The sequence below is a fragment of the Peromyscus maniculatus genome, chromosome 15 (genome assembly GCF_049852395.1).
Source record: "Peromyscus maniculatus bairdii isolate BWxNUB_F1_BW_parent chromosome 15, HU_Pman_BW_mat_3.1, whole genome shotgun sequence".
NCBI lineage: Eukaryota > Metazoa > Chordata > Mammalia > Rodentia > Cricetidae > Peromyscus > Peromyscus maniculatus.
The window spans coordinates 70,558,563-70,584,216 of NC_134866.1; the positions used below are offsets into that span (position 1 = coordinate 70,558,563).

The window sequence follows — 25,654 nt, forward strand, 5'->3', positions numbered from 1 at the left end:
TGGAGTCAGGAGCTCACTGCAGAGTTTCCTCCAAAACGTCTAGCAATCACAGCAGCTATCAAAATGAATCATACTTCTACTTTCAATAAAGGAACAAATACTTGTCACTTTATAGACTTTAATTAGCTTGCTCTCCTCTCTCGGTTAATAGCTAAGCTAGAGCAGCGAGAGACTACACATCTCACAGCATCGTTCTCGGAGGGAGCAGATGTCATGACTGGCTTATCTGTGGACTTTCAACACATACACATCCAAATAAACAGATGAGCACCTGGAGACTGCTCGGACAGTACCAACCAAGGCACTGCATTCGCTAAATAAAAAAAAAATTTAATGACTCTATTTATTATTTCTATAACAAGTTGCTTGGTAACAATAGGACTTACTAGTTCTGACTGAATCATCCCAATTCCATAATTCCTACCTGTTTTCACAGTTCAAGGCAGCAACTGACTTAACAAACGCCCCAGGAAAACTGGGCATGGAGACCAGGAGCAGAGATCTTGCCTTGTGTGAGGTCTTGAGTTAAATTACCATTACAAAAAGCAGGGGGTGGAATGGGGGGGCGTTACTCTGTCAACTTCTTCTCTCTTCCATCATGCACAAGCTACAGGCTAAAAGCCTCCAATTCTAATCTCTCCTCCCACTCCCTCTGGCCAGACACCAACCTCTGCCTCCATATTTAAGCCAATGCAAACGTCTGGACCAGAGGTCCTCTGGCAGTGTAAAGGGGGGTCACAACTTCCACTGTTGCAGGGTGGGGGTGTGTGTCTAGCACTACCCAGGAGCAAGGTCAAGGCATGAAAGGATTACTTCAGCTCAATGTGTGTCAGGAAAGAAGCGACATCCCAGATCTTCTGAGGGTGCAAACACCCTCACGATGGCTTCACCCGTTAGTGAGGGACTATGAAGAGCAGGAGGATGAGAACTGAATGAGCTCAGGAAGAAAAACCTTCAAGTTTCCAGAAAGAGTTCCTCCCTCTGGTTGTTTCAAATGGTTTCTCCTTGGGGAAACTCCAAGTGATAAGAAGCCAAAGGACAGACCCTAAGAAACCCAAGGCCCATGGGCAGCAAATGGGCTTTGAAAGCTTTGAGTTAATTGACCATGGAAGAAGTCAGAGAGCATCACTCTCTGGTCCCTCACCTCAGTTTCAGGGTTTAGAGCTACCACAGTCAGGGCTGGAGGAGGTGGTTCTAGGCAGCCTTGCAATATGGCATGGTTACCCAACCCAAACTGTCCAAACCAATGACATCCACCGGTGATCACGGTCAAGATCTGAAGCAGTTAGAGATAACCAGGGCTCAGCTACCCCTATCAGAGACTGTGACAGTATCAATGAGAGGGAAGGCTAAGTATGTCATCAGGTCTCATCAAGACTCCCAGCTCCACACTCTTCTCTGACATGATGGGAATGCCTCCAAGTGAATCAAAATGCTTAGCCGTGGCTACTGGACTTAAACTCTGCAGGGGGAAGGAAGGGAAGATGGAGGAAGGTCCCTCCAAGGCTCAGCATTCAACTGCATTGAGAGGCCCTGTCCACAGTGCAGGTAAAGTTCTGCCAATTTACAACTCTGAGAGAATCACACCTTGAGGAATTAAAAAGCATGTGGAAGAAACATTGCGCGTAGGGAGCTTCATGCACCTTGAACAATTCTGTCTTTGTAGCCACCTGACCTGGGGCTGCTGACAGATGTGGTTTAGGGTGCTGAATCCTAACCTAGAGGTCGCTGCTGAAAATGTAAATAGCATCACAGAAGAGCAATGTATTCGTGAAGCTCTTCTCTGTCACTAAAACCTGAACTTCTGTCTGTGTATAGAGCAAAACAAAAGCGTGTCATTTTTCCTGGGAAATACTTCCTCAGAAAGGCAAAGAGTTCAAGCAAAATAGTTACATGATTTACATACATATAGATATATAGATATATCGTTATGAAGTTTCACTACTCTTAAGTGTTTTCAAATGCAACCTTTTGGTTTTTAAGACTCTTACTGAACTACCATGGCCACTTCCAAGGTTCCAAGCAGTACTGACAAACCCTAAGACAAACAATTATGGACCACAGACATTTTTCCCCCCTGAGTCTCCAAAAGGGTTACCCGGGGCCAATGCTGCCTGCTTGGAGGACAAAATGCTCCACAGTAACTATAACACACATGATGAGAAGAATCATTTCACCACATGACAATCGGGAGGCCTCGCCAAAAGCCCCATAAATTCCACAACAGGAACACTCACTGCCTTTCCAAAAGAACAGAATCCGAAGTTTCCAAAAGAACAGGAGACTCCATGCCCATTTGGGGTTCTGTGGGACTCCCTCAGGTTAGGGTACTTCAAGGGAAAGCCCTGAAGGCAGGGCTATGTGTGTACTTCATCCTGTAGGTCTCCCTAATCGCCAAGAATGAACGTCAGGGTATAGCCTTCCTTAAGAAGAGCCACATGACCAGGTCCCCACAATACCCAGGTCTAGCCAGTGCCTTCTAGCTCTGAGGTCTCCACAGGCTGTGGGATTAAGAAGGCCTTGTTTTGTTCTCCAAAGTTCCAGCCAAGAGAAACTCCACAGTAATCCTGCTGCAGCAGGAGAGGGCTTGAAAACGGAGACTTCCCAGCAGCCACTCCAGTTCCCGAGAACCTTTTATGCAACCAGCATAAACCAGTGCATCTGCAGAGAATCCTATTTCTGTGAGACTAATAATATTTTTAAACATGCTGGAGGTGGAGACTCCATGGAAGAGGTCTGTGTGGAATCATTCTATAAAGAGAAATTACTGCTAAAAAAAAATCATTCCTCAATTATTTGCCTCAAAAAGTGCTTGCTTTCTGGGCTGGAGATGTAGCTCATTGGTAGAGTCCTTGCCTAGCATGCTCAATGCCCTGGGTTCAGTCTCCAGCACTAGAAAAATGCCAAGATATCCTGATGGCTTATAGTTTGTAGTGCTGATCTAGAATCAAGGGCTTAGATGCTAAATCCCAAGTGGTGAGTTAGAATCAAGGGCTTAGAAGCTATATCCCAAGTGGTGAGTTAGAATCAAGGGCTTAGATGTTACATCCCAAATGGTTTACCTGAAACATTGGGTAGGTCAAGAATGTCTCCAGCATCCTCCCCTCACAGGCAGGATTGGCTTCATACTGTTTTAAGAGCTTGTCAAAATCTCTGTTTTGTTTACAGTTGGCAAGTACTTGGAGGCTGTACTGGTGATTACGCACAAATTCTTGATAAATGTTCAGCATGGGCAGCAAAATATCAAACAGATCAGCTGGAAGAGAGAAGAAAACATGGCTATTTCCCTTGGGGCTTGGCGAGTCTCCACAAAAAGCACCTCCCAGCACCACACAGCTCAGGCCCTAGTTACCCTGCCTGGAGGACAGATTGGGTAGAGTTTGCAGCATAATGTGACTCCAGTTCCACATGACTTATATAGACGGAGGAAAGAAAGCATCAACAAGTAACTACTGAGACATGGCCCAGTACAGCAAGACAGAGTCCCAGTGTCTAAGGAAACTTGTCAGTTAACAGCGAAGTCTAGACAGACATTCAATGCTGAATAACACATACTGTACCCTAGCACTGGCCTTTCAACAAAAATCTAGATCCAGAAATAATGACTTACCCAAAACCAAAGTAGGCCAATTGGCCAGCCTTGCCTTTAGTCCTTGATGGAATATTTCATGAAGGAACATGATTGTTTCACTATAAAAACATAGATAAACAATACCACTCAGTAACATAAAGCATCTGTCCTGCGAGAAGCCCAACAAAATATTAAAGTATTACTATCCATGTACATGATATAGCAGTCCCATGGGGCCTTCAAACTAATAGCATGGACCTTTTACCTGCCTCCATACAGCAATTTCTCTTTTAGCCTCAGAAACCAAGATGAACCCCAAAGTCAAGAGGACAGGATGCTCCCAGAATCTGCTTCTGTCTCACATTTATGGTCTTCTGCTCTTAAATTCAACATTCCAAGAAGAGCTTTACTCCCCCAGCTCTTCTGACAAATTCTAAGCAAAGGATTTCCTCTGGTGAGAGAGGGACTGCTCTTTCCTATACTGAAACCTGTCTGCTGCATCCCCCTTTGTATTTTGATACCTGAGTTAGGAAACAAGTGAAACCAATGTTGTACATAATTGGGAAAACCACATTTCCTTAGGTATAAGCTCTGCTGCAATTCAAGATAATTGGCCCGCCTGGGCTTCATTTCAAAGACAAGGGAATCTAGTTAAACAGCAACCATGACAACACATGCCCTGTGTGGCCACCCGTTTAAAATGTACCTCTTCCGTTCTCCGTCTAGGACTCGGTGTGCAAACAGTAGCTGGGCTGTATGAAGAGCTCAAAGTCTTAGCTTCCAATCAAGAGGCCTAACATTCACATTCTGAATGTAAACAGCGTTCTCCTAGCCTTTCCTTATCTAGATCAAGTAGTCCCATGGAAGTAAATCATCAGGGCAGCCTAGAACCAAGGGCCACACACTTGGATGGTCACTATCGGAGAGAACAGTTCACAGGCCTATGCACACCATCATCCACACATGCTTGGATAACTGTTTCCAAAATGCTCACAGCACTAGCTCAGGAAGAGGACGTGAGGGTGCAAATTCAAAGTGCCCCCTCCCATTGTTTTGACTTGCGAATCATATCACTGTGTTACCTACTCAAAAACAGATAAATAATTAGAATTTAAGTACAACACCCAAGACTTCCTCCCTCCACTTCTTCCTTTGTCTTATTTTTCTCCACAACATTGATCACTGGATCATATACTACATATTTTCATTTATTCGCTGTCCATTTCTGTTCTCACATTAAAATATAAATGTCATGATGGCAGGGGGGTTCTGCTCTGTCCATTAATTGATCTTCCGCATAAAAGGGCACTGCAAATACTTAGTGCAGAAATAAACCCAACAAGGATTCTCCAGCCATCTTAGTTTGCATGCGTCCTAAAATGCTTCTGTGTAAATTGCACAGAGAGACCCATCAATCACTCCGTCTCCTTCAGCTTGTAAGAGAGAGGATCTTCCACGCATACATACCCCCACACAGTAAGTAACAAGAACGCAAATGTCAAACAGAGACACAAACCGAGAAAATGAGATGTCAAGATTCAAGAGAAATGCAAATACAGACTAACAATGCCATTCAAGGATTGCATCCTTGTTCTTAACCTGAGAACTGCAAAGCTGAATCTGCAAGACCTCTTTTCTGACTAAAATAGGGGTGTTTTCAAGAAATGCCAGTGAGTTATTCCCAAACTATCCATTTATGCAAAGACAAACCTGTTGAGAAAAATGCTGCTGACATCATCATGGCTAATGGGGGGCTTCTTGGAGCTGGCCGCCATCCGCAGGGGCCGGAGGAAACCATTCACCAGGATGTAGAGCTGGTGTACGTACTCTGTCTCGGCTTCCACCATGGTGAACACGATCTGGTTTCTCTTCCTCATGCTCTCAGCATGGGGAGAACAAATGTAGTCCTGCACGATGGTCTTCCACTTCCTCCTGCACAGCCATCCTCGCATGAAGCTCTGAACCTACAGGACGAGGAAGCAAAGGAGTCTGGGAGATGAGACAGTACGTGGATAAACGCCACCCTTTGAATGGTGCGTTGACGCTTTCTTCAGTACAATGGCAAGCCTTCACCAAAGAGCAGGGGAAAACGATTTTAAACAGGTTTTCTGAGGTTCACAAATTTCCGTCACAGCTTAAAAGCATTAGACTTATTTATATAGACATTAGAATATACTACTACTGGGCTAATAATACTTTAAGACTTAGAGAATATATTTAAATAATAGTTAAAGGTTTGTTTTTAATAAGAAATAATCCTATATATTTTTATTTGTGGTTAAAAAAAAAATCTACCATCTTAATAATTTTTAAGTGCCAAAGATTGAACCCAGGGTCTTATGCATTCTAGGCAAGTGCTCCACAATTGAGCTCCAGACCACATTTTAGAAAATGATTTATTTATTGTTTGTGTGTGTGTGTGTGTGTGTGTGTGTGTGTGTGTGTGTTTGAGTTTACGTACATGTATCATGTATGTGTAGGAGCCCATGGAAGCCAATAGAGGACATTAGGTTCCCTGGAACTGGATTTACAGATGATTGTAAGCTACCATGTGGGTGCTAGGAACCATCCTTGTTCTCTGCAGGAACTGACCAATTTCATTTACTAAAATGTCTTCAAGGTTCACCCATGTTGAAGCATGTGCCAGGGTTTCTGTACTTTTTAAGGATAAGTGATATACCATTACCCATTTATCCTGCTCATCTCTGTTGGGCATTATGGCTGCTTCCATCCCTTAGCTGTTCTGAATAGTATTGCTACGAACACAGCTATGCCAATATCTCCTCAAGATCCAGACCTTGCTGTCATGTCTTTTGAAATCTACCCAGAAATGGGATTGCTGGGAAATGTGTTATTGAATTTCATTGAGGTTTATTTACCATTTTACAATCTATATCACACAGTTACCCAATTTCTCCACATCCTCATCGAAATGTGTCATTTTCCTCCTGTTTTTTCTACAGTAGCTGTCCCAGTGGATGTGAGGTTCTGTCTTCTTATGGTTTTGATCTGTACCTTCTCCAATGACTGGCTATCTTTGCATGTGTTTGCGGATCACTGGTGAAATGTCTAAATAGTGGTCTATCCAAGTACTTTGTCCATTTTAAACCAGCTGATTTTTTTTATTGATGTTGCATTTTGTTTTGCTTTGCTTATTTAAGCCTAAAAAATAAGTGTTGAAACTGGCTCATCCAATCCCTCCTACAAATGAGCAATCCGAGGTTTCAGATAAGCTGCAAGCTGGGGAAGCTGCAGACCAAGCCAAGGTCCTTTAACATGTCCTTCCTTGAGCTCTTATCGGCCGTGTGGACAGGACATACGTTATTCTTTGCAATGATGAATAACTTTTAAAGGAATAATTTAATATAACATCTCTTTTGTAGAAACATCATATATCCTTTAAAATGGATCTGAATTTCCTTGGTACAATAGGAAAAGTGCAAATCTGGGAAAGTGCACTAATCTGTGTGGTTCGACCAGTCAACAAACACTTGCTGAATATCTGTTAAATGCCCAGGTAAATGAAACCCTGAGAAAACAGCTATGTATCATAATCCTTTGCTCAAAGGCAGGGCGCTTTGAACTCCGATCCTGTTTCCTCAGAATGGACCCTAAAATAAAAGGTCCTCACTAACTATAAAAATTACCGGATAAGTAATTAGAAGATGTGGCACTTTAGAGATGACAGATTCAGCAAGGAGGCATATTTCAGGTTCACAATTCATTAAAATTTTAATTCCCTACCTGATCCCCTTAATATGACCATCATCTATTCAACATTACTGCAGCATGAATCTTAAAAGGTCTTATTAATAAAAATAAACCCAGAGCCAGGTATTGGGGTGAATGCTGAAAGATCAGAGAAACAGAACAAGCCACAGCTAACCTCGCCTCGCCAATTCCTCAGCTGATCTTGTTTCCTCAAATTGGAAGCCTCTGAGTCTTCATCCAAATGGATCTCAGCTTAACTGCTGCTAAAAGCTAAAAGCTTAACAAAGGCTCTAGTTCCTGGTCCTCACGCCTTATATACCTTTCTGCTTCCTGCTATCACTTCCTGGGACTAGGGTGTATGTCACCATGCCTGGCTGTTCCCAGTGTGGCTTTGAATTCACAGAGATCTAGATGGATCTCTGTCTCTGGAATGCTAGGATTAAAGGCGTGTGCTACCACTGCCTAAACCTATGTTTAATATAGTGGCTGTTCTGTTCTCTGACCCTCAGATAAGTTTATTGGGGTGCACAATATACCAACCACACATTCCTTTTTAATATCTCTTTCACCAATGTGATATAAATTGTCATGCATTTAATTTTGCAACACTTAAGATGTTGTCACATGCCTTCTAATTTTGACACCCCACATCAGTTCCCATATGGCCATTAAAACTGCTACACTCAAACAATAGACATTAAGCACATTTCAATAGCATTGTGTGAAGAAGTTCTATGCATACTATTTTGAGAATTCTAAAGGACTTTTTTTTGTGAATTATAAGCAATTTTGAGTTACAATCTTTTGAAGTCTTTTAGCCTTTTAGCTACAATTTGCCAAGATTAGAAAAGTTACGTGGTTCATTTGTAAACAACTTTTCCACAGACATTTATTTGATTTGGGACATTAAAAAATAATAGTTAATTTTGAAATCTATTAACAGGTTAAAAAAATAGGTTTAAAATTGCTTCTTTGGAGAATCACAAAGGTTCAAAACTATGTTTTTATTTTTGTTATTCTCTTATTTAATAGAAATAGGTTTAGAAAATTAAGCTCAATTAAAATTTGTGTTAAATAAAATCTTTCTATTCACTTTGGCAGATGTTCCCTGATGAACAATAGCTGCCTCATTTATTTACTAACAGATCAGCTCCCACAATATGGCTGAAAATTGGATATTATTAATATCCTTGTTTACATGCAACTGCATACTATTAAAAGAAGGTAATAGCATTAGTTTTGGAACACAGTATCATAAAACAGGTTCTAATAAAAGATTATAATGCTAAGAAAATAATAGCTTTATTTTACTTTATTATTTCTTGAAAGTTGAAAATGTTCAACGCAGTCCAAAGAATCTATTCCAAATTCTGAACGTTTGGTTAAAATTTTTTATATCTAGCAGGGAATAATTATTTAATATAGAAATATAATTTCTTCCCAACTATGAATGCAACAAAATCAGGAGTTTCAACAGCACTGCATTCACCCAATAGAGTACACTGCTGTCTAAATGTGTGTTTTTAGCGTTCTTCCCAGAATCCAAAAGGGAAGTTCTAGTTCTGGAAAGAAGTCTCAGGCTGAAATTTTCCAGACTGGTGTGGATCCCAATGAAGGGACAGTCTGGAAGCCATTTGTAGAAACACCAAGGCTGTCACCAGCTTGAGGACACCATAACAAAGTCGCCATCACAGAGCAGACAACTGGTCACCATGCTCCCAGAAGCCTCCCACTTCTTACCTTTTTAATCTTCTTGATGTCTGGATCCTCATCCTCTTGATGGCTGTGGTAAGGGCGCATCCGTTCCTTGGTTTTATTAAGAGCAACAATCTGTAACCCAAAAGAGGTCCATTTCAGGATTTGGGAAATGGTGGTATACAGCCATACTAAAGAAGTTCTACCCATGAAGACATCCAGAAACTGTCATTGTGTGTGCCCTCTCCTTATTTGGTGCTCTGATGCAGGGAACATGAATCTTACTCCAAGTGCTGACAGGCAGTGATCCACAAAGTGTGACCTGAGGTTTGCCTTAAGACAAATACTAGTCCAGAACTTAGCCCTGACAGACCAGGCCAATGTCTCCTCACCACCCTGCCTGAAGGTAGATGCCATGAAGACAGAGACACTCAACTTAAAGCTCTTGTAATCAACCAGTGGTTTTTGAAGTGTGTATCCCACAGTCCTTGTGCAGTCTTTGAGACAGTGGCTACTATGGCAACCTCGGTGTCCTGGGGTTGATGAAAAGGGCCAGTTCAAAGAAGCAAAGAGGACTGTAATAAACTGGCCCCGTGTGACCTGTAAGAAGGAATTTAAGACCCAGTGGCTTCTTGCCTCCACAGCAGTACAGTTCTCTAGTGTAGCCCCAATTGTGGTTCACACAAGCCTAAGAACTTAAATAGAATCATTGACAAGCCAACACTGAAAAGGTCGGAAGATTGCCCCCCCCACACACCACTGACCTGTCTCTGTCTTTGGATCTTATCCCCAAAATCAAATATACTCTACTTCCATTTTCTAGGAGAAAATGGGAAGATAATGGGATAAGAAACAATCCCTGTCAAGCAGCTACAAAAGACTACCAAAAAAAAAAAAAAACAACCCTGCCTCTGACTAAAGCAGAGCATAATGGAGACAGATAAACACACACAGGCAAATATTGGGGAGCACTGCTTGGTGCTGAGTTCCTGTCGTGGTGTAAATACCAACCTGCTTCACTCAGTAAACAGGCATCTGCTCTGGTGTACCGGGGCAGAGAAAGAACACAATAATTTTGTTTTAAATTACATGCCTGATATAGCCTTTTAAAATGCAGGTTTGTTAAGGTTTCTGTTGCTGTTTTCACTGTATCAACTCTCGGGGCTGCACAGGGGAGGCTGGTGAGTCTAATGATACAGTGAACACACTTGGCAACTCATCGTCCCTAAAGGAGTTCTCGTCTCCATGCTCGAGCCAGATATGCTGAGGGTCCTACTCTCAGGATACCTGGGAGCAGGAGGTGAAACCCACGCAGGAGGCACAGTGAGCCTCAGGGAGGTGTAAGAGAATGCAAAGGAAATGTTTGCACAGTAAAAATGGCAAGAAAGTTGTCAAAGCTGAGAAGCCTGTCAGCAAGGATCCATGACTACTACCTTCGGCACCCTATCCTTTAGATCTAAGAGACCAGTGTACCTCTGGCTAGAACAGAGAGGACAATCTAGTCTCTCCATCCCTCCTCCATTCTTCAGTTACTGCTCACTTGCTGTGAGCACCCACAAGAGAGCCTGGAAAGGTCTCTGCATAGATTGTGACCTGGGACCCAGGCACAGCCCCTCGGCTATAGACTCAAAGACTACCTACTCCATCACGTAACAGTAACGCCACCCTGAGGTTCACCAGAAGTGCACATTGAAGGAATGGGGGCCAAGGGAGAGACAGAAATGCCCCACAGTCAATCAGTGTCTTCTTGTTTAGCCCAACTGTGCTTCTCAGAATTCTGCAGGGGGCAAGCTAGAAGTAAAGTGTTTTTCAATTTCCATCTGGTCCTTCCTTGGTTATCATTTGGGACTTTAAGTTATCCTATGGCAGACTTACAGCTATTACTCCAAGAGTTTACCTGATGACTATTATAAATATATATACATATTATACATATATATTTAGATATATTGTGCTTCTTATCTAACAAAGGACATTAGGGGCACACATAACAACAGAAGATTCCATGTTTATCATGGTGGTATCTTCTAGCAACACATCTATGTGACCCTGAAGCCGACAATGGATCCATGTCTAGATCAGCAGCCAGCCATACATCTGTTGATAGCAGAGCTCAGCATTACTTTTTTTTCCTGAGATTATCTTTTTCTCCTGAATATTCGACAGGTATTCACGAGGAAGTAACAGAAGGCAGGAAATACCTCTGATTTAAGCCTTTCAATTTCGGTGTCTTGATCTTCCAGCTGGTGTCGAAGTTGGTTAGCGGCAATTTTTTCTGTCTCCACGATCTGAACTAGATGAATGTACTTCTGCATTAGCACTTCCCTTTCAATCAAAATGTCCGCGTAACTTAAGAGAAAATTGCACAGTTAGTCACTGGCATGTTGCTCCATCACCATTTCACATAGCAATGCTCACACACTTAAAAAGGGACCCACGCATGTTGTTTGACTAGTTCTACCTTACATGCTAACCTGCCTCATACAGTTGGCGGCTCCATAATATAGAATTTCAGTATTCATCATATTACATATTCTCCAACTAAGAATCCATTTAATGCTGGCTGCTACCCACAATTTTAACATGACTATGAGAAAAAAAAAGCCAAGGAACTCCAACAGATTTTAATATGAAAGTGTATGACTTCTTTAAGGAAGAGATTGAGTATTTTGAATTGATGCCATTAGTCTTCAATGATGGGATTCAAAGTATTTCATCAACCAGTGAAATTGACCTTCTATTGGCCAGAATGAAGACGGCAACCCTGAGAACAAGGTCTGTTCAGGAAGAACTGTTTTGGCTATCATGGAGACCGCCCATTCTGTGGGGTACAGATTATCCACTACTCTGTTCTGAAATGAGCAGAAGCCACACACATGACAGAGAAAGTTAAACTCTTTGGTCCCTGACTTCAGCACCTCACCTATGTCCATTTCTTCAGCTAAGCACGATAGAGAAAACCTGCTCTTAATTTTCACTAATAATGCAATATTGAGGTGCCTGGAATATGATGCAATGTCAAGGCACTTGGAATATGATGTAACATCGAGGTGCCTGGCATGTAATACAATGTCAAGTCGCCTGGAATTTTACATTAGATCCTTTTGCACTGTTTAGGGTGGTAAGGTGCATGTTCCTCTCCTCATAAAACCTTTTCCAAATGGCCTGATAACAGTTGTAATTAGCAATGGACACTACTTGTTGGGTGTATAGGGCGAATCATACATTTTCTCGTTGCGTACTCCCTGTAATACAAGAGGCGAGGTTTATGATCACAATCCGAAGGGGAAGAATTGGTTCCCAGAATGCATACTGACCCCAGGGTTAGGATCAAATCAAAGTCTGTCTGACCTGAGACCATGATATAACCACAAGCCAAATTGCCTCTCAGGGGAGAGACAGCACCAGACCCCTTGGAGGCTTCTGCCAAACCCCCAGGCTGCTTGTCTTTGCTCTGGGGCTTGACCCACTGAAGCCATGTTTGTGTCTCAAAACCTCCCTCAAGATCACGGTGAACGAACATGGGAGGAGACGCCTGTGAAACCTGGGTCAAATGGAAGTTTTCTCCATGGAATCCTGCTCTGTGTGCTCTAAGTGAGATGAAAGGGGCCTGGGAACTCAGGTCGCCATTGTTGGGCAGCCTTGGTTAGCCGCCCCTTCCCAAAGCAGCCGCAGGAAGTCTGCTGAGGAAGGAAAGCATAAGCAGGTGCTCAGAAAAGCAAACACAAAATGAGCAGAATGTCAGAGAGAGAGAGAGAGAGAGAGAGAGAGAGAGAGAGAGAGAGAGAGAGAGAGAGAGAGAGAGAGAAAAGTAACTACCTGGGTTCTGCTTTCACAACATCTGAGTAGAGTTACACCCCGGAGTTCAGAGAGTCGTGTGGTTTCCTTCTAGTAAATTCTTTTTCTAACCACTTTGAAATAGCATTGTATCACTGAGAACGAGGAAGTCTTGGGACCACACTAAGGTCACACGGTAGCTGAGTCACCTGACACACTGACATCACATGTGTTGGCGAGGATCCCAAGTTAGCAGCGATCTCAAGTCACCTGCTCTAAGAAATCTGCCCCTTGAGCTTAGAAAGAAGGACCATGCACCTATACGAGTGGAAAGAAAAAAGACAGGGTAGACTTTTTATAAGTCTTCCTTCCTCCAAAGCAGAGGTCCTCAACCTATGGGTCGTGACCCTTTTGCGGGGGAGGTCAAATATCAGATATCCTGCATATCAGATATTTACATTGCAATTCATAACAGTAGCAAAACAACAGTTCTGAAGTAGCAACGAAAATAATTTTATGGTCACCACAGCGTGAGGAGCTGTATTAAAGGGTCACAGCTTTATGTGGGTTGAGAACCACTGCCCTAAGGGGAGGGGGCAGCAACAGAGCATCAGAAACAGGACTATAAAAATTCTGTCCTTCATTGTCAGCTTTACCCGAGACACGTGGAAATGTCTACAAATGTATTAGATCAGCATTGGGTGGCAGAGAAGCATTTTTGTTTTATCTTTAAAAAAACCAATCAGAAAGAATGAGAAGGGAAAATCAAGTCCAGGCTGACAGGTGGGGCTGAGCTCTGTAGACTCCTTGGCTGACACTGGCTGTCCCCCTTCTCCAAGGTTCCAATGCAACGTTAGGAAACATCGACTTGTTTGTTCTTAGTGAATGAAACTGTGACAATATTGAAAAAGACACTGTTAACAGACCAAGTATTGTATTTTATGAACTTCAGTCAAAAAAAAAAAAAAAAAGACTGAGCAGAATTCATTTGGTGGGGAGACTGGAAGAGAGGAAATTGAAGGCGTAGAGCCCTACATGAGACTATGAGATGGTGCTCACCAGGGTTGTCCCAGAGAAGCACCGAACACAGAGCCAAATAATGCTAAGGATAAAAGCTGGCATGGGATGGATCGGGAAGAGAGCCTGCAAAAGGTCGGGAAGTTGGGCTCTTCATCCACACCCCAAGATCACAGCCCGTGATCTGTAGAAAAGTCGGCCACCTTCCTCAAGACGGTTGTGCTCAGAGAGGGAACAGAGCTTAGGTCAGTCCTGACACCCACTGTCAACATAAGGAAGACCCAAACAAGGAAAGCGATGTGAGTGCCTGGCAGGGAAGCACGCGGGACCAGCTCCCTATTGTGACCAGCTCACCACAAACTCGGTGGCTGGAAACAACACATGGATTATGAAGTGCAGCAAGGAGGTGGACGGTACTTCCAAGGTGACGTCACAGGAGACTCTGGCTTCCGTCTTGCCTGCCTTCTCTTGCTGCTCTACTCAGAGGGCAGGCAACTGGCTGGCTGTGAACTGCTCTGTCCAGAGGTTCATGATGAATAGAAACCGAGGAGGGTCTCTCACCTACAGTCCTCTAGAGGCTCAGCTCAACAATGCATAAGGAAGGGGACCCAGCCAGCATCTGCAGACACAGACAGTAGCAGACCTTTCCCAACCCATGCGTCCAGAGAAGCCCACAGACCTGCTCAGCAGCTTGTGAGAAACTCCTAAGCAGAGGCCACCAAGCTAATCCTTGCTCAGACACCTGGCCTGCAGGCTGTGGGGTATAATGAGTTCCTTATTGTGGTAATCACTGTGGAGTCAACCGTTAGACAGTAACGGATAGCAAACACAGCCCCAAATGAACAAACAGAAAAGCTGCCGCAAGAAGCAAGGGTCATTCTGGCAGCTGAGTTACACTGTCTTCAGATTAAGAGCCATGAAGCAAGCAGGCTGCCATGGAAATGAAGCTATCAGATAGAAAAAGGAGGCAGGGAAACAAAGCCTAATTGCTAAAATTCTACGGGTCAATGCACGTCAGAAACCGTAAGTCAGACCCAGCTGATGACCAAGCTGAGCGGTCAGAGACCAAGAGTAATGTAACAGGCTGCTGCAGGATGAGACTCCAGGAGCAAACATTCAACGCTGTGTAATCATCCGTGTGCTGTGGGACCAAACACCGGCTTTAATACTTGGATATATACTGCTGCTCTGTCCACTGTGCGCATGTCCTCATTGCTTTGTCTTACAAACAAATGGAGTGAGTTACTGGTGGGACACAGTAGTGGGACACAGTTGCTCTTTCAACACGTGAAGCAGCAGGAGTCAAGCCAGGGATTTGCAGAGTTTCTCCTCACCAGGAGCCTTTGCTCTCCTCCCTTCCAGAGCTTCAGGAAATGCTGGGAGCTACCATCACCCCACTGGGCTGTCCAAAGGCAGGTCTTACTCTACCTGTGCCACCACACCCTCCCCACTGGCTTTTAATTTTCAGAATCCACCTGTGGCCAAATTCAGAGGCCTGATTGAATTTAGGGAACAGAAAATAAATGTGGAAAACTTTATAAAGTGATAATAAATAATAATAGACTCAATAAAAACTCAGCATCCAGAGAGAGAAAACACAATGAGAACATATGAAATGTCTGTGTCTGTTTAGCCTGCCTTGGAGAGATCAATACAAACTGTGCTGAGCTGATAAGTCAATAAGAGATGTAACTGCAGTATTTTAGGACAAAGTCAACTAACTTAAGAACTACAAAGATAAAAGCAACAGATACAGACAGAGCAAAAGACAAAATGTAAGAGGTAAATTGAGTTAAACGCTTCATATTTAGAACAAGTGGATAATATTGGATAAAATTAGACAAAGGGGTTTAATAGAATATAATAAGCCAATAAGTGTATAAAACACGTATACTTCTTAATCAAAAACTGGTTAAGACCTTCAAAAGGCATTAACATTTAGCATGAACAGAAGTAGAGTGGATTGGGTAATGTCACACGGTGTTCCAGAGCAGCCATTCTAGAAGACGATATTGCAAACATATCAAAGCAGGTGTGAAAGATTAGTCTTTTGCATTAGTGTTTTCATTTCTACAACATAAGTCAAAAATGTAATCAAATTTTTGCCAAGATGTACAAAGAAACAAGATGTTCATTCATTAACACAAAAGATACTGAGACAATCTACTATACACATTTGTAAAATCATCAAGCACAGTATATCAGGATTATTGCAAAGTTATTTAAAAATCTTATTTTAAAAACTAGCTATAAAGAGGACCATGACAGTAGCCCATTGATAGAGTACTTGCCTCACACACATGATAGCCTGGGTTTCCCTCCAGTACTGCCAAAAATAGGTGTAAAATAACGAGTATACCAGCCGGGCGGTGGTGGTGCATGCCTTTAATCCCAGCACTTGGGAGGCAGAGCCAGGCGGATCTCTGTGAGTTCGAGGCCAGCCTCGTGTTTCCTTCTTGTGTGGCACTTGAGCTTGGTTTTTAAAATGTGCCAATATGTGTCTTCTTAACAAGATCATCTTGGCTGTTGTAATGGGGAAGACAGGGGTGGCAAGTGGCTTGTGCTAGCAGAGGTGAGAACAGCTGGAGGTTACCCTGCAGTGATCGGGGAAAATGTTCCCCACTAGTCAAGCTTCTGGTGTGAGCCCTAGGTCAGCTTCAGAAGAGTCAGCATGCCCTGAAAGGGTCAGTCATCACGGTGGATTCTGCACAGCTTTACACATCGTATACAGGAATTCTCGAATCATGCAACTCATGCCACTGGGGCACCTCCCTGCTCCTCCCTGCTCCTCTCCGCTCTTACTGGGGTGACCCTTCAATTGTGTCTACACGCCTTCTGTATGAAGCCCACTAGAAAAGGGGTGTCTATTCCCAGCAGATCAATGTCGCACGCCTGACTTCTCCAAGTTTTTCTGAGTGTTTCTTGGTGTTTCTCTTCTAATGTATTTTCAACATATACTTTACTTAGTTAAATTGTCCACTTCCTAGATACTGTCCAGGCTTTAAAAAAATTGCCAAACATATTATTCCCTTCATTTTTCTTTTCAACTCAATCCCTACCTAAAGGAACAAGAAGAGGAGTGGAAGGAAGTGAAGGTCATTTCACGCTGCCAAGGGAAAGAAAGCGAAGCTGCGTAAGTCAACACGATAAAAGCAAAACTAAAAACCCATCTGTGGCGCACCAACATATGTCATGCAGAGGACATACGCTGGCACAAAATATTGGTGTGTAGTACTTATAATCCAAACCAAACCACCACTGCTCCTCACAGGAGAAAGGGGAACACTCAAACGAAATCCTGACAAGCCCAGAGAAGGCACTCAGCCTGGATTTGCAGTCTTTCATTATGTATAGAGGGCAAACTGTATGTTGCCTTAGTGAGAAGTTACTAGGTAGGCGAATAGGCTCATCCTCTTCATTTTGGTTCAAGACAAGTGTATGGAGTGAACTGGAGCACAGCCTAAGATGGGAAGTTTCAGGGACAGTTCCTAAAGAAAAGATCCAACTCCAAACTCCAGGGGAATGCTCAGGTTTATAGAGGAGATTCTTCAGAATTAGCACCCATCATCCCAAGAGTCTTGACATCTTCAGGAACGGGAAGAATCCAGGCCCAGACAGCAGCAGTGGAGCAACTCTTGACAGCTGGGGGCAAGGTCAGGCCTCTGCTGCAGAATGGATCTTGCCTGTCCCCTGATGGCTCCTGTACAGAAGGCGGTCCCCAGAGTGCTGTTATTGTGAGGTGGTAGGAACCCTCAAGACATTATTGGGAACAGACTTTTGACGGAGACTAGTCTTCTCCCCATTCTGTTTCACCTCGTGTCTACAAGGTGAACCATTTTGCACCATCACATACCCTCACCATGGCTTGCTGCCTCACCATGGGCCCCAGGGGGCAGGGACAAGTGATCTTGTATAAAAACATCCGAGACAGTGAGCCAAAATACAGCTTCTTTCTTTGTACCTGAACTGCTGGAGATTTGTCACAGTGACCCGAAGCGGTCTAACAGCACCTGAACTTTCCTCACAGTCACTCAGCATCGCTAGACTGTCTTTTACACTCTCTGGTCCTCAGATTCTCTCACATCTGTATCTCCACTCCGCTGGCATCAGTACCTCTTAGGTACCACCTTAGCTTGAGGTCCTGGCACCATTACCCCACCGGTCTCTCCTTGACGGGTTCCTTGCTCCCCAGTTATCCTCTTTCCAGTCAGTGGCAGCTCAGATGTTAAGAAAATAACAAGAGGAACAAGGGTAAAAGATGAACCCTCCTCCCTCTTCTTACAGTGCTCCAATCCAGCGCACAGTCACAGTTCATTATTGAAGGGTCTCACTTGGAGCCGAGGGGAGGTTTTGTCAATAAGTCTTTCTAAAACACAATTCAACACAAACACAGACCAGGTAGTGATGCAAGGAAACACAACAGAAAGACAATTATGCTAAAGTTAATTACTCCGGGGTGAAGACGCTTTAGGGCCTACCTCTAAAATGAATGGACTGTGTAGCTTAACCTCCACCAGATGAACTCAGTGCAAAACAAAATGACAGAAGCAAGTATTGGGGAGGATCTGGAAAACGCAAACCCTTCATCATTTCCGGTGAGAAATGGCACCGTCCCTGTGCAAGAGGCTTCGGCAGTTTCTCAAAACGTTGGTCACAGTTACCATACGGCGCAGGATTCTTGTGGGTATGTATCCAAGAGAACTGAAAATGTATCTTGGATCCAGATATTCATAGCAGCAGTATTCACAATGGAAAAAAGTATAAACAACCCATATATCCATCACTTATACATAAACAAAATGTAGTATAACCACAGAACAGACAACCCAGATATAAAAAGGAATAAGGTACCTGAAGTGTATTCTATTGGTACAATATGGGGGGGGGGGGTGTCTTGAAAACATCAGAGTAAGAAAGAAGCCAGAACCAGGTGTGTCTGGTTCCCTTTATATGGAATGTCCAGATTAAAAAAAAAACTATTAATAAAGTAAAGTATTGGTTGGCTATGGGTAAGGGTAGAGGGTAAAAGACTAACTTTTCATTTTTTATATGTCGAAAGTGTTCTGGAATTAGAGTAAAGATTGTGCAGCCTTGTGAATATTCTTAATTGTGTAACTTCAGATGAAAGATTCTGTAGTATATGAAATATAAGCCAATTAAATAAAAAATAATGTTTTGAATTCATTTCCCTCCAAGGTAATATATTTTGATTGGATTGTAATTCAAAAGCTTTGTAAAAAAAATTTCACAGATATAAGACAGAAAAATGATGTAGCTGATTAACAATGAATATAACCATCAGATAACAAATTCATCATGGAAAGAACTCATAAAATCAGATAGAACATGGGAAAACATTAATAGAACAAAATGAGAGAAGGGCATGAAATGACACTTCCTATATCAACACAGATCAAGATTAACAGCAGTAAAAAATAATAGTCAATCCTATAAATGTCCAAGGAAATGCTCATCACACTAAGATACCATTTTTACACATCAATATAATAAGAACTTTTAAAAAATGACTCCAGCTTTCTCCTGCCTTGGTGAGAGGGATTAAATTGGCACACGCATTTCTAAAAACCAATCGGGCACAATGCCAGGAGCAGGGAACAAGGGAGGAACAGAGCAGTTTTCCTGAAGAAATTCAGGCTGACAGAGCGAAACAGACATCTAAGCACACCGAAGCCATGATGTCTTAGAGGCTTTGAGGAGACGGGGCTGTGCCCGAGGCTCAGACAAGGGAAGAGTTAGTCAGTCCTTCCTGTCCTGGCAGAGCAGGGGCCGGGGAAGACGGTGCAGGTCACTGAGATCTCCAGTCTGAGAGACAAATTTCTGTAGGTCAGACTGGAAAGGACCAGCCAGCACATCAAAATCCCAGCACTGGTTTACCTGGAACCTAAGACATGAGACGTTTGAAAATTTCAGCTTGGAAAGAGCATTGTGCTGACTGGCTCACTGTACCCCAGAACTCAGAGCATTTGATCAAGGAGTCATATATATCAGGTACAGTAATGCACATTTTCTTTCCTTCAAGCAACACAGAGAACTATGGTACAAACCCTTCCTCGCTTGCAAATGAAAGTTTTTATACTTTTAAACTTCTGACAGTAGCCGGGCGGTGGTGGCGCACGCCTTTAATCCCAGCACTCGGGAGGCAGAGCCAGGCGGATCTCTGTGAGTTCGAGGCCAGCCTGGGCTACCAAGTGAGTCCCAGGAAAGGCGCAAAGCTACACAGAGAAACCCTGTCTCGAAAAAACCAAAACCAAAAAAAAAAAAAAAACAAAAACAAAAACTTCTGACAGTAAAAAGTTAATTGAATAAAATAACAAGTCAGTAGAAAACATTGAGGCCCTTTCAGCTGATCAGATGTTCTTAGAAAGAACACTTTGGTAACCCTGCAGAGGATAGAGATTGGGGAGAAGTGGGAAAGGGTGGGTGAGGTGGCTCAGCAGCCAGCATTCATACCTTGACCTGGGAAAACTGCTCAGACACGGATAGCAGTAGAGACCTGTGACAATCCACCAGTCAAATTCATGGCAGCACTGAGCACCCAGGAGATGCTATGTAGACAGTTCAGCGTAGAACAATGCACATTTGTGAATTTCTACATATAACAGAGGCATTGCATCTTGCTCTGACCTGTCCTTAAATCTAGTTCTGGCATGTGCTAGGTTGCCAAATCTAGCCCAAGGGCTTCTCATCTAAGACTGAGGCAATGGAGACAGCACCATGTATGCCATGGTGGTTAAACCAGAAGAAGAAGAGCATGGTCCACTAGGCATGGACCATAGCCTGGAGCAAGCAGAGAAAGGGTGGCCTTAGCCACTTGGTGTGTCCTGGAGTAGATGCCAAAGAGGAGCAAGTATGATGACATGCGTCATCAAAAGGCTACAAAAGAACAAACTCAGGAGTGGAATAAAGCTTTCTTGCCCCTGAAAAAATAGGATAAGGCTCAATTGAGAGACCTCTTACTTATGCTAGCAATGACAAGGTCAAAGAAAGGGTCAGGTCAAGGCCTTGCCATGCTCCACCTGCTGGCGTCCAGGAATGGATGCATCTGCCAATTCCTTTCCCCATTCAACACTCTCTCCTCAAGGTGAGCCTGAGATCCCCACATCAGACACATATGGAGAAGAGGAAAGAGAACTGGAATGTGGATTTGAGCAGATCTTCATTTGAAGAGATTGCGAAACTAGCCAAAGGCAATGGAATGGTGTCCAACATCAAACACTTAAGCCACAGATCAGCACTACAGCAAAACATGATAGTCTCAACACCTCCAGGTCTCACCAACTGTCGCCCGACCTCAACCCAAACCCAGATCTCTTCTCAGGACAGGCCTTACTCCTCTAGTTGTCCCTGACTACTCATTCTCCAATGTCTTACATGCCACAGGGCAGGAAGGTCACAGGACCATCCTGTGACCTCCTAATCTACTCTCCTTATGGATTAACCCACCTCACCTTTCCAATTCCCCTTCCTGACCAAATATCAACATCTGCTTCACAAGCTTGTACTAACTCATCATTCCTTCTTCTAGTGGGTGATACCATCTAAGCGAGAGGGCAAAAGGTGAGTTAGATGCCATCTTAACCTAATATTATTCACCTTCAGATGGCTACAAAGTCCTCTGGTAGATTCCCATACACCCCTGAACTGCCTTATCCCTCAGTTCCTGATTGCTGTAGTCCAGATCCTGTGAATCCCATGCTGAAGCCAGGATGCAATGAACTCAGAATGAAGGCACCGTGTCCTCTTCCAGACCAAGGACATCTTACTCCCGAGGTCCTGCAGACTCAATATCCCAGCAGATAAAAAACTAAATAGATGTCATGTGAGCCAAGAATTCTTCAGGATCCACAATTACCTAAATCAGTGTTTTTAAGTACTCAACTACTTCAACTGAGTCTGACATATATGCCTATGAAAAATGGAGAGAGAATACCAGTTATCGGTGTTACTTAAGTTCCTGCCCAAGTGGCAAATCATTTATAAAATAACCATAGACTTAAGTGTTATTAAATGCTCTGGCTTCAACTTACACAAACAATAAGAGAGCTGAGTTTTGGTAGCAGCTTCCCACATGCCATAACATGTGCGGAATGAAATCTGAAGTGTATCTGCTCTAGAATTATCATGTTGAGCAATTGTGTGCAAAACTCTAACACCAACATTGCTGGGCTGAGTCAAAGTTTCAGGTTGAAAAATGCTAATTCTGATGATATTATTTTCCGGATCCGACCTATAGGAAGAAATATGCAATTGGATATCCCAGAAAATGATCCAAAGAGCTTCTAAAGACAAACTGTGGTATGGAGGCTCCCCTGACACAAGAGCCAACACAATGGCATGTCTTCCATGGTGCATAAAGATGGGGCTACCGGGCTTCATGGAGAAGCCATTCTAGAAAGCAGGAGATGGAGAAACAGTAGTCTTGTGTAGTGTCTATTGGAGGATTTATAACAGAAAAGAACAAGCCTTGTGCTAAAAACAGTTACTGATTAACCAAAATCTCTGACTTTTGAAAAGAGCAATCAATAAAGACTTAACTATTGACCACTTTAAAGTTTTCCATTGGAAGCTAGCAATGCCAGATTAATGTCACCAGATTGCCCCTTAAAAGTGAAGTGTTTAGCCAGCCAAGCCCAGCTCATTAGTTGCGTTTCATGCACAATGTCAAGGAAAAAAAATGACTAATGGTCTCTGTGGGAAGCAGCTTCATTAACTTTCTGGCATTGTTTATAGACAAACAAAGACAGGGCAAATTTTGGAGAGTCCGTGTTATTACTCCTTGATTTAGAAAGTAAATATTTCAGAATCATTTCAATTCAAAAAGGACACAAGTCTAAAGCACTCTGATTCAAAGGAATCATCAAAGGACCAAGTCCCAGGTATTAAATCAAAGTAAAGCAAGTATAACAGAAAAAAAAACAAAAAACAAAAAACAAAGCATCATGGGAAAAAAGACCACTAAGCAGACCTTCAAATCTAAGAGGAAAAACAAGGATATTTACCATTCTGCTGTCTAGACCACTTAAGTGGTTTCTCAAGACTGCCTTAGATTTCACCACATCTCAAGCACAACCAATTACTGCTCACTCCCACACAGATGACAAAATCCTATGACATAGTGAAACAAACAAACAAAATATCTCTCTTCTGAAATCCATACATCTTTAAAGTAATTCACACTGCATCCAGTTCACCAGAATCTTCCCTTGTCCACTGTAAAGCCATTTGTGGCATTCAGTGGTTCCTGCTCTTCTGGGATGTGAAGTATGGTCAAATACACACGTTTGACATCACATCCTTCATTCTAATGCTCAGGTAGAAGGGAACAGACACAGCTACAAGGTTGTGGCTGCGGATGGCCCCAGGACTCTCCCTTGCCACCTTCGTGTGTCTTTCGTCTTTGAAGCCCTGACCTTCTTAAGTCATTCTGCATCAGCCCCAACTCTGAAGAACAGGCAGTGGGCACCAGAGCGCTGAGCAGTGTGCCTGTCCCTCACCTCACATAGCTGCCCCTGGGAACTGGTGTTTGTTGCCAACTGCATCTCAGATAACTACTTAGAAGAAGAGAAATAAAAAGTGAAATATTTTGCAGTTGGTACCTTTTCCTTTCAACCCTAGCCGCACATTATTCTACTTTCATCTTAGAAGAAAGAAAGAAAAAAAGAAATAGAAAAAAAATGAACAGAGAAAGAAGGTAAGGAAGAGAAGGGCAATACGGAGCCCTGGTTAAACCTTATGGAGTCTGGTAGACCTGTGTGGTTCTGCAGCTTAACAACCTGGTGGTAGATCTTGCCCAATCTGTTTGAATTTCTGTTTTCTCATTTGTCAAATGGGACTGGTGATACCTGCCTGAGCTGCTGCAAATAATAAAAGATAGATGTGCCAAGTGCTTACTTAGCATCACAGAGTTGTCCTTAAAAAGGAGGGAGGCCAAGGAGGTTTTCAGAATGAACATGTCCAGGATTCAAAAAGAAGAAAGAAATCACTGGGGACTGGTACTTTCTTTTTTCTATTAACCAACCTGGAAATTGTTCCTGGTTGCCTGTTGCACAATTAGCAAATGCATTTCATTTAACAATGAATGTACCCCAATCCTTCCTTTTCTTGAGTCTCAAGGTACACACGAGCCTGCTCAGGAAGGAGAAATCACACAGGAAATAACTTATGTTGCCACATATCTGCATGTAGTACACAATGCAGGTGTAGCAGCAATTTGGAGTAGGGATTGATGCGGGATTGGAAGAGGCATTGTCAAATGCACAGAAAGCAAACGCTCCACGGCTGAGTTTTTCCTTGAAATATCAGAAAGATGAGAAAAGGAGCTGACTGAAGGCGAAAGGATGGCACCTGTGCTGGCTAGTTTTATGTCAACTTGTCACAAGGTGGAGTCATGTGGGAAGAGGAGACCTCAGCTGAGAAAATGCCCCCATGAGCTTGGCCTGTAGGTAAAGTCTGCCATGCGTTTCCTTCATTGATGACTGATGTGTGAGAGCCCAAGTCACTGTGGGCAGTGCTACTTCGGCATTGGTGACCTCAGGCATGGTGAGGAAACAGGCTGAGCAAGCTACAGAGAGAAAGTCAGTAAGAAGTGCCCTCCATGGCCTCTGCATCAGCTCCTGCCTCCAAGTTCCTGCCTGGAGTTCCTGCCCTGACTTCCCTGGATGATGAACTTGAACTATAAGATGAAATAAATAACCCTCTCCTCCCCAAGTCATTTTGGTCATAGTGTCATAGTGGTCACAGCAATACAAACTGTAACAAGAAAGCATCCCTGTCTGGGAAGATGGGCAAAAACAGCAAGCACACACAGGAGTAAAGGGACTGGACTTGAATGGAGAAAACAGAAAGGTTGTCTGTCTGTCTGTCTGTCTGTCTGTCTCTCTCTCTCTCTCTCTCTCTCACACACACACACACACTTTTCAGATTTTTCATTCCTATTTAATAGGCATAGAGGAGTGTTTTACAGTCCTGGTATTACTTAGGGGACAATAAACCACATTTTTCTGTTTGACCCAGTTTGAGTTTGTTACTACCATTCAATAATGGGACTGTGTGGGGCAGGAAATGGGGGGCCAGGTGTTGCAAATGTGGGCTCCACTGGGTGACTATCTGGCTCTGCCACCCCTAGCTGTGTGACCTTAAGCAAATGACCTAACCTTCCAAGCCTCTCTTTCCTTACAAGCAGAAGAGGAAGTAAGTGTAAATCCCCCTGTAGCAGATGGCGGGGAGGGGTGGTCATACATTTAATAAATTCCCTAATTGAGACGCACTTAGTAAGTACATAGTGTGTTGGAAGAAATCCATGTCTGCTACCGGTAATTGTTACTGTTTATGTCTGCTCTCTTTAACTGAGACACAGCCACACAAAGTGCAAACAACCACCTCACACACGGCACAGGAAGGGACCGACGTGATACCATCTTACTATAACAAAATCTTCCAAAAGTACTGGCAGCCATGCTGAGCCCCATCCGAAACGAGACATGACCCGCACCTGGCTTGGTGGATGGCTTCCATCCACTCTTTCCCGGCCTGCTCCTCCTCACAGCGCAGCTCCAGAGGTTTCTGGCCTTCATGCCCAAAAAGAACAGTGAAGTAATACTGAAAAGAAAAAGAAACACAAAAGGTTTATGGGTTTATTTTTCAAGAGTAAAAATGTAACACAGTATTTGCCTACGAGATGTATAAACTCACAAAATCTACCAGCACAATGTAAATCATATTTCAAAATGTAATATCATGCCTGGACAGGCCCGAAATGTCTTTGCACCTTGGCGGTAATATACAGAGCATCTTAACAGCCCTGAGTAGCACTCAGCCCACAGCCCTACTACACTGCATACTTTTATATAAGAACAAAAAGAA

General features: G+C 43.2%; 1 protein-coding gene across 6 annotated transcripts in view; it reads right to left on the bottom strand.

Moving 5' to 3' along the window:
- Positions 1-25,654, bottom strand: part of Rasgrf2 (Ras protein specific guanine nucleotide releasing factor 2) — a 223,710-nt gene that overhangs the window by 137,354 nt on the left and 60,702 nt on the right. For all 6 annotated transcript variants that reach the window (XM_076552054.1, XM_015998983.3, XM_006980480.4 and 3 more), the window contains exons 2-7: positions 25,284-25,390; positions 11,179-11,326; positions 9,023-9,112; positions 5,282-5,535; positions 3,611-3,690; positions 3,063-3,256 (exon numbers count right to left, since the gene is read on the bottom strand). In XM_076552054.1, the coding sequence (XP_076408169.1) occupies positions 3,063-3,256; positions 3,611-3,690; positions 5,282-5,535; positions 9,023-9,112; positions 11,179-11,326; positions 25,284-25,390 (873 nt within the window). The remainder of the gene's footprint in view (positions 1-3,062; positions 3,257-3,610; positions 3,691-5,281; positions 5,536-9,022; positions 9,113-11,178; positions 11,327-25,283; positions 25,391-25,654) is intronic.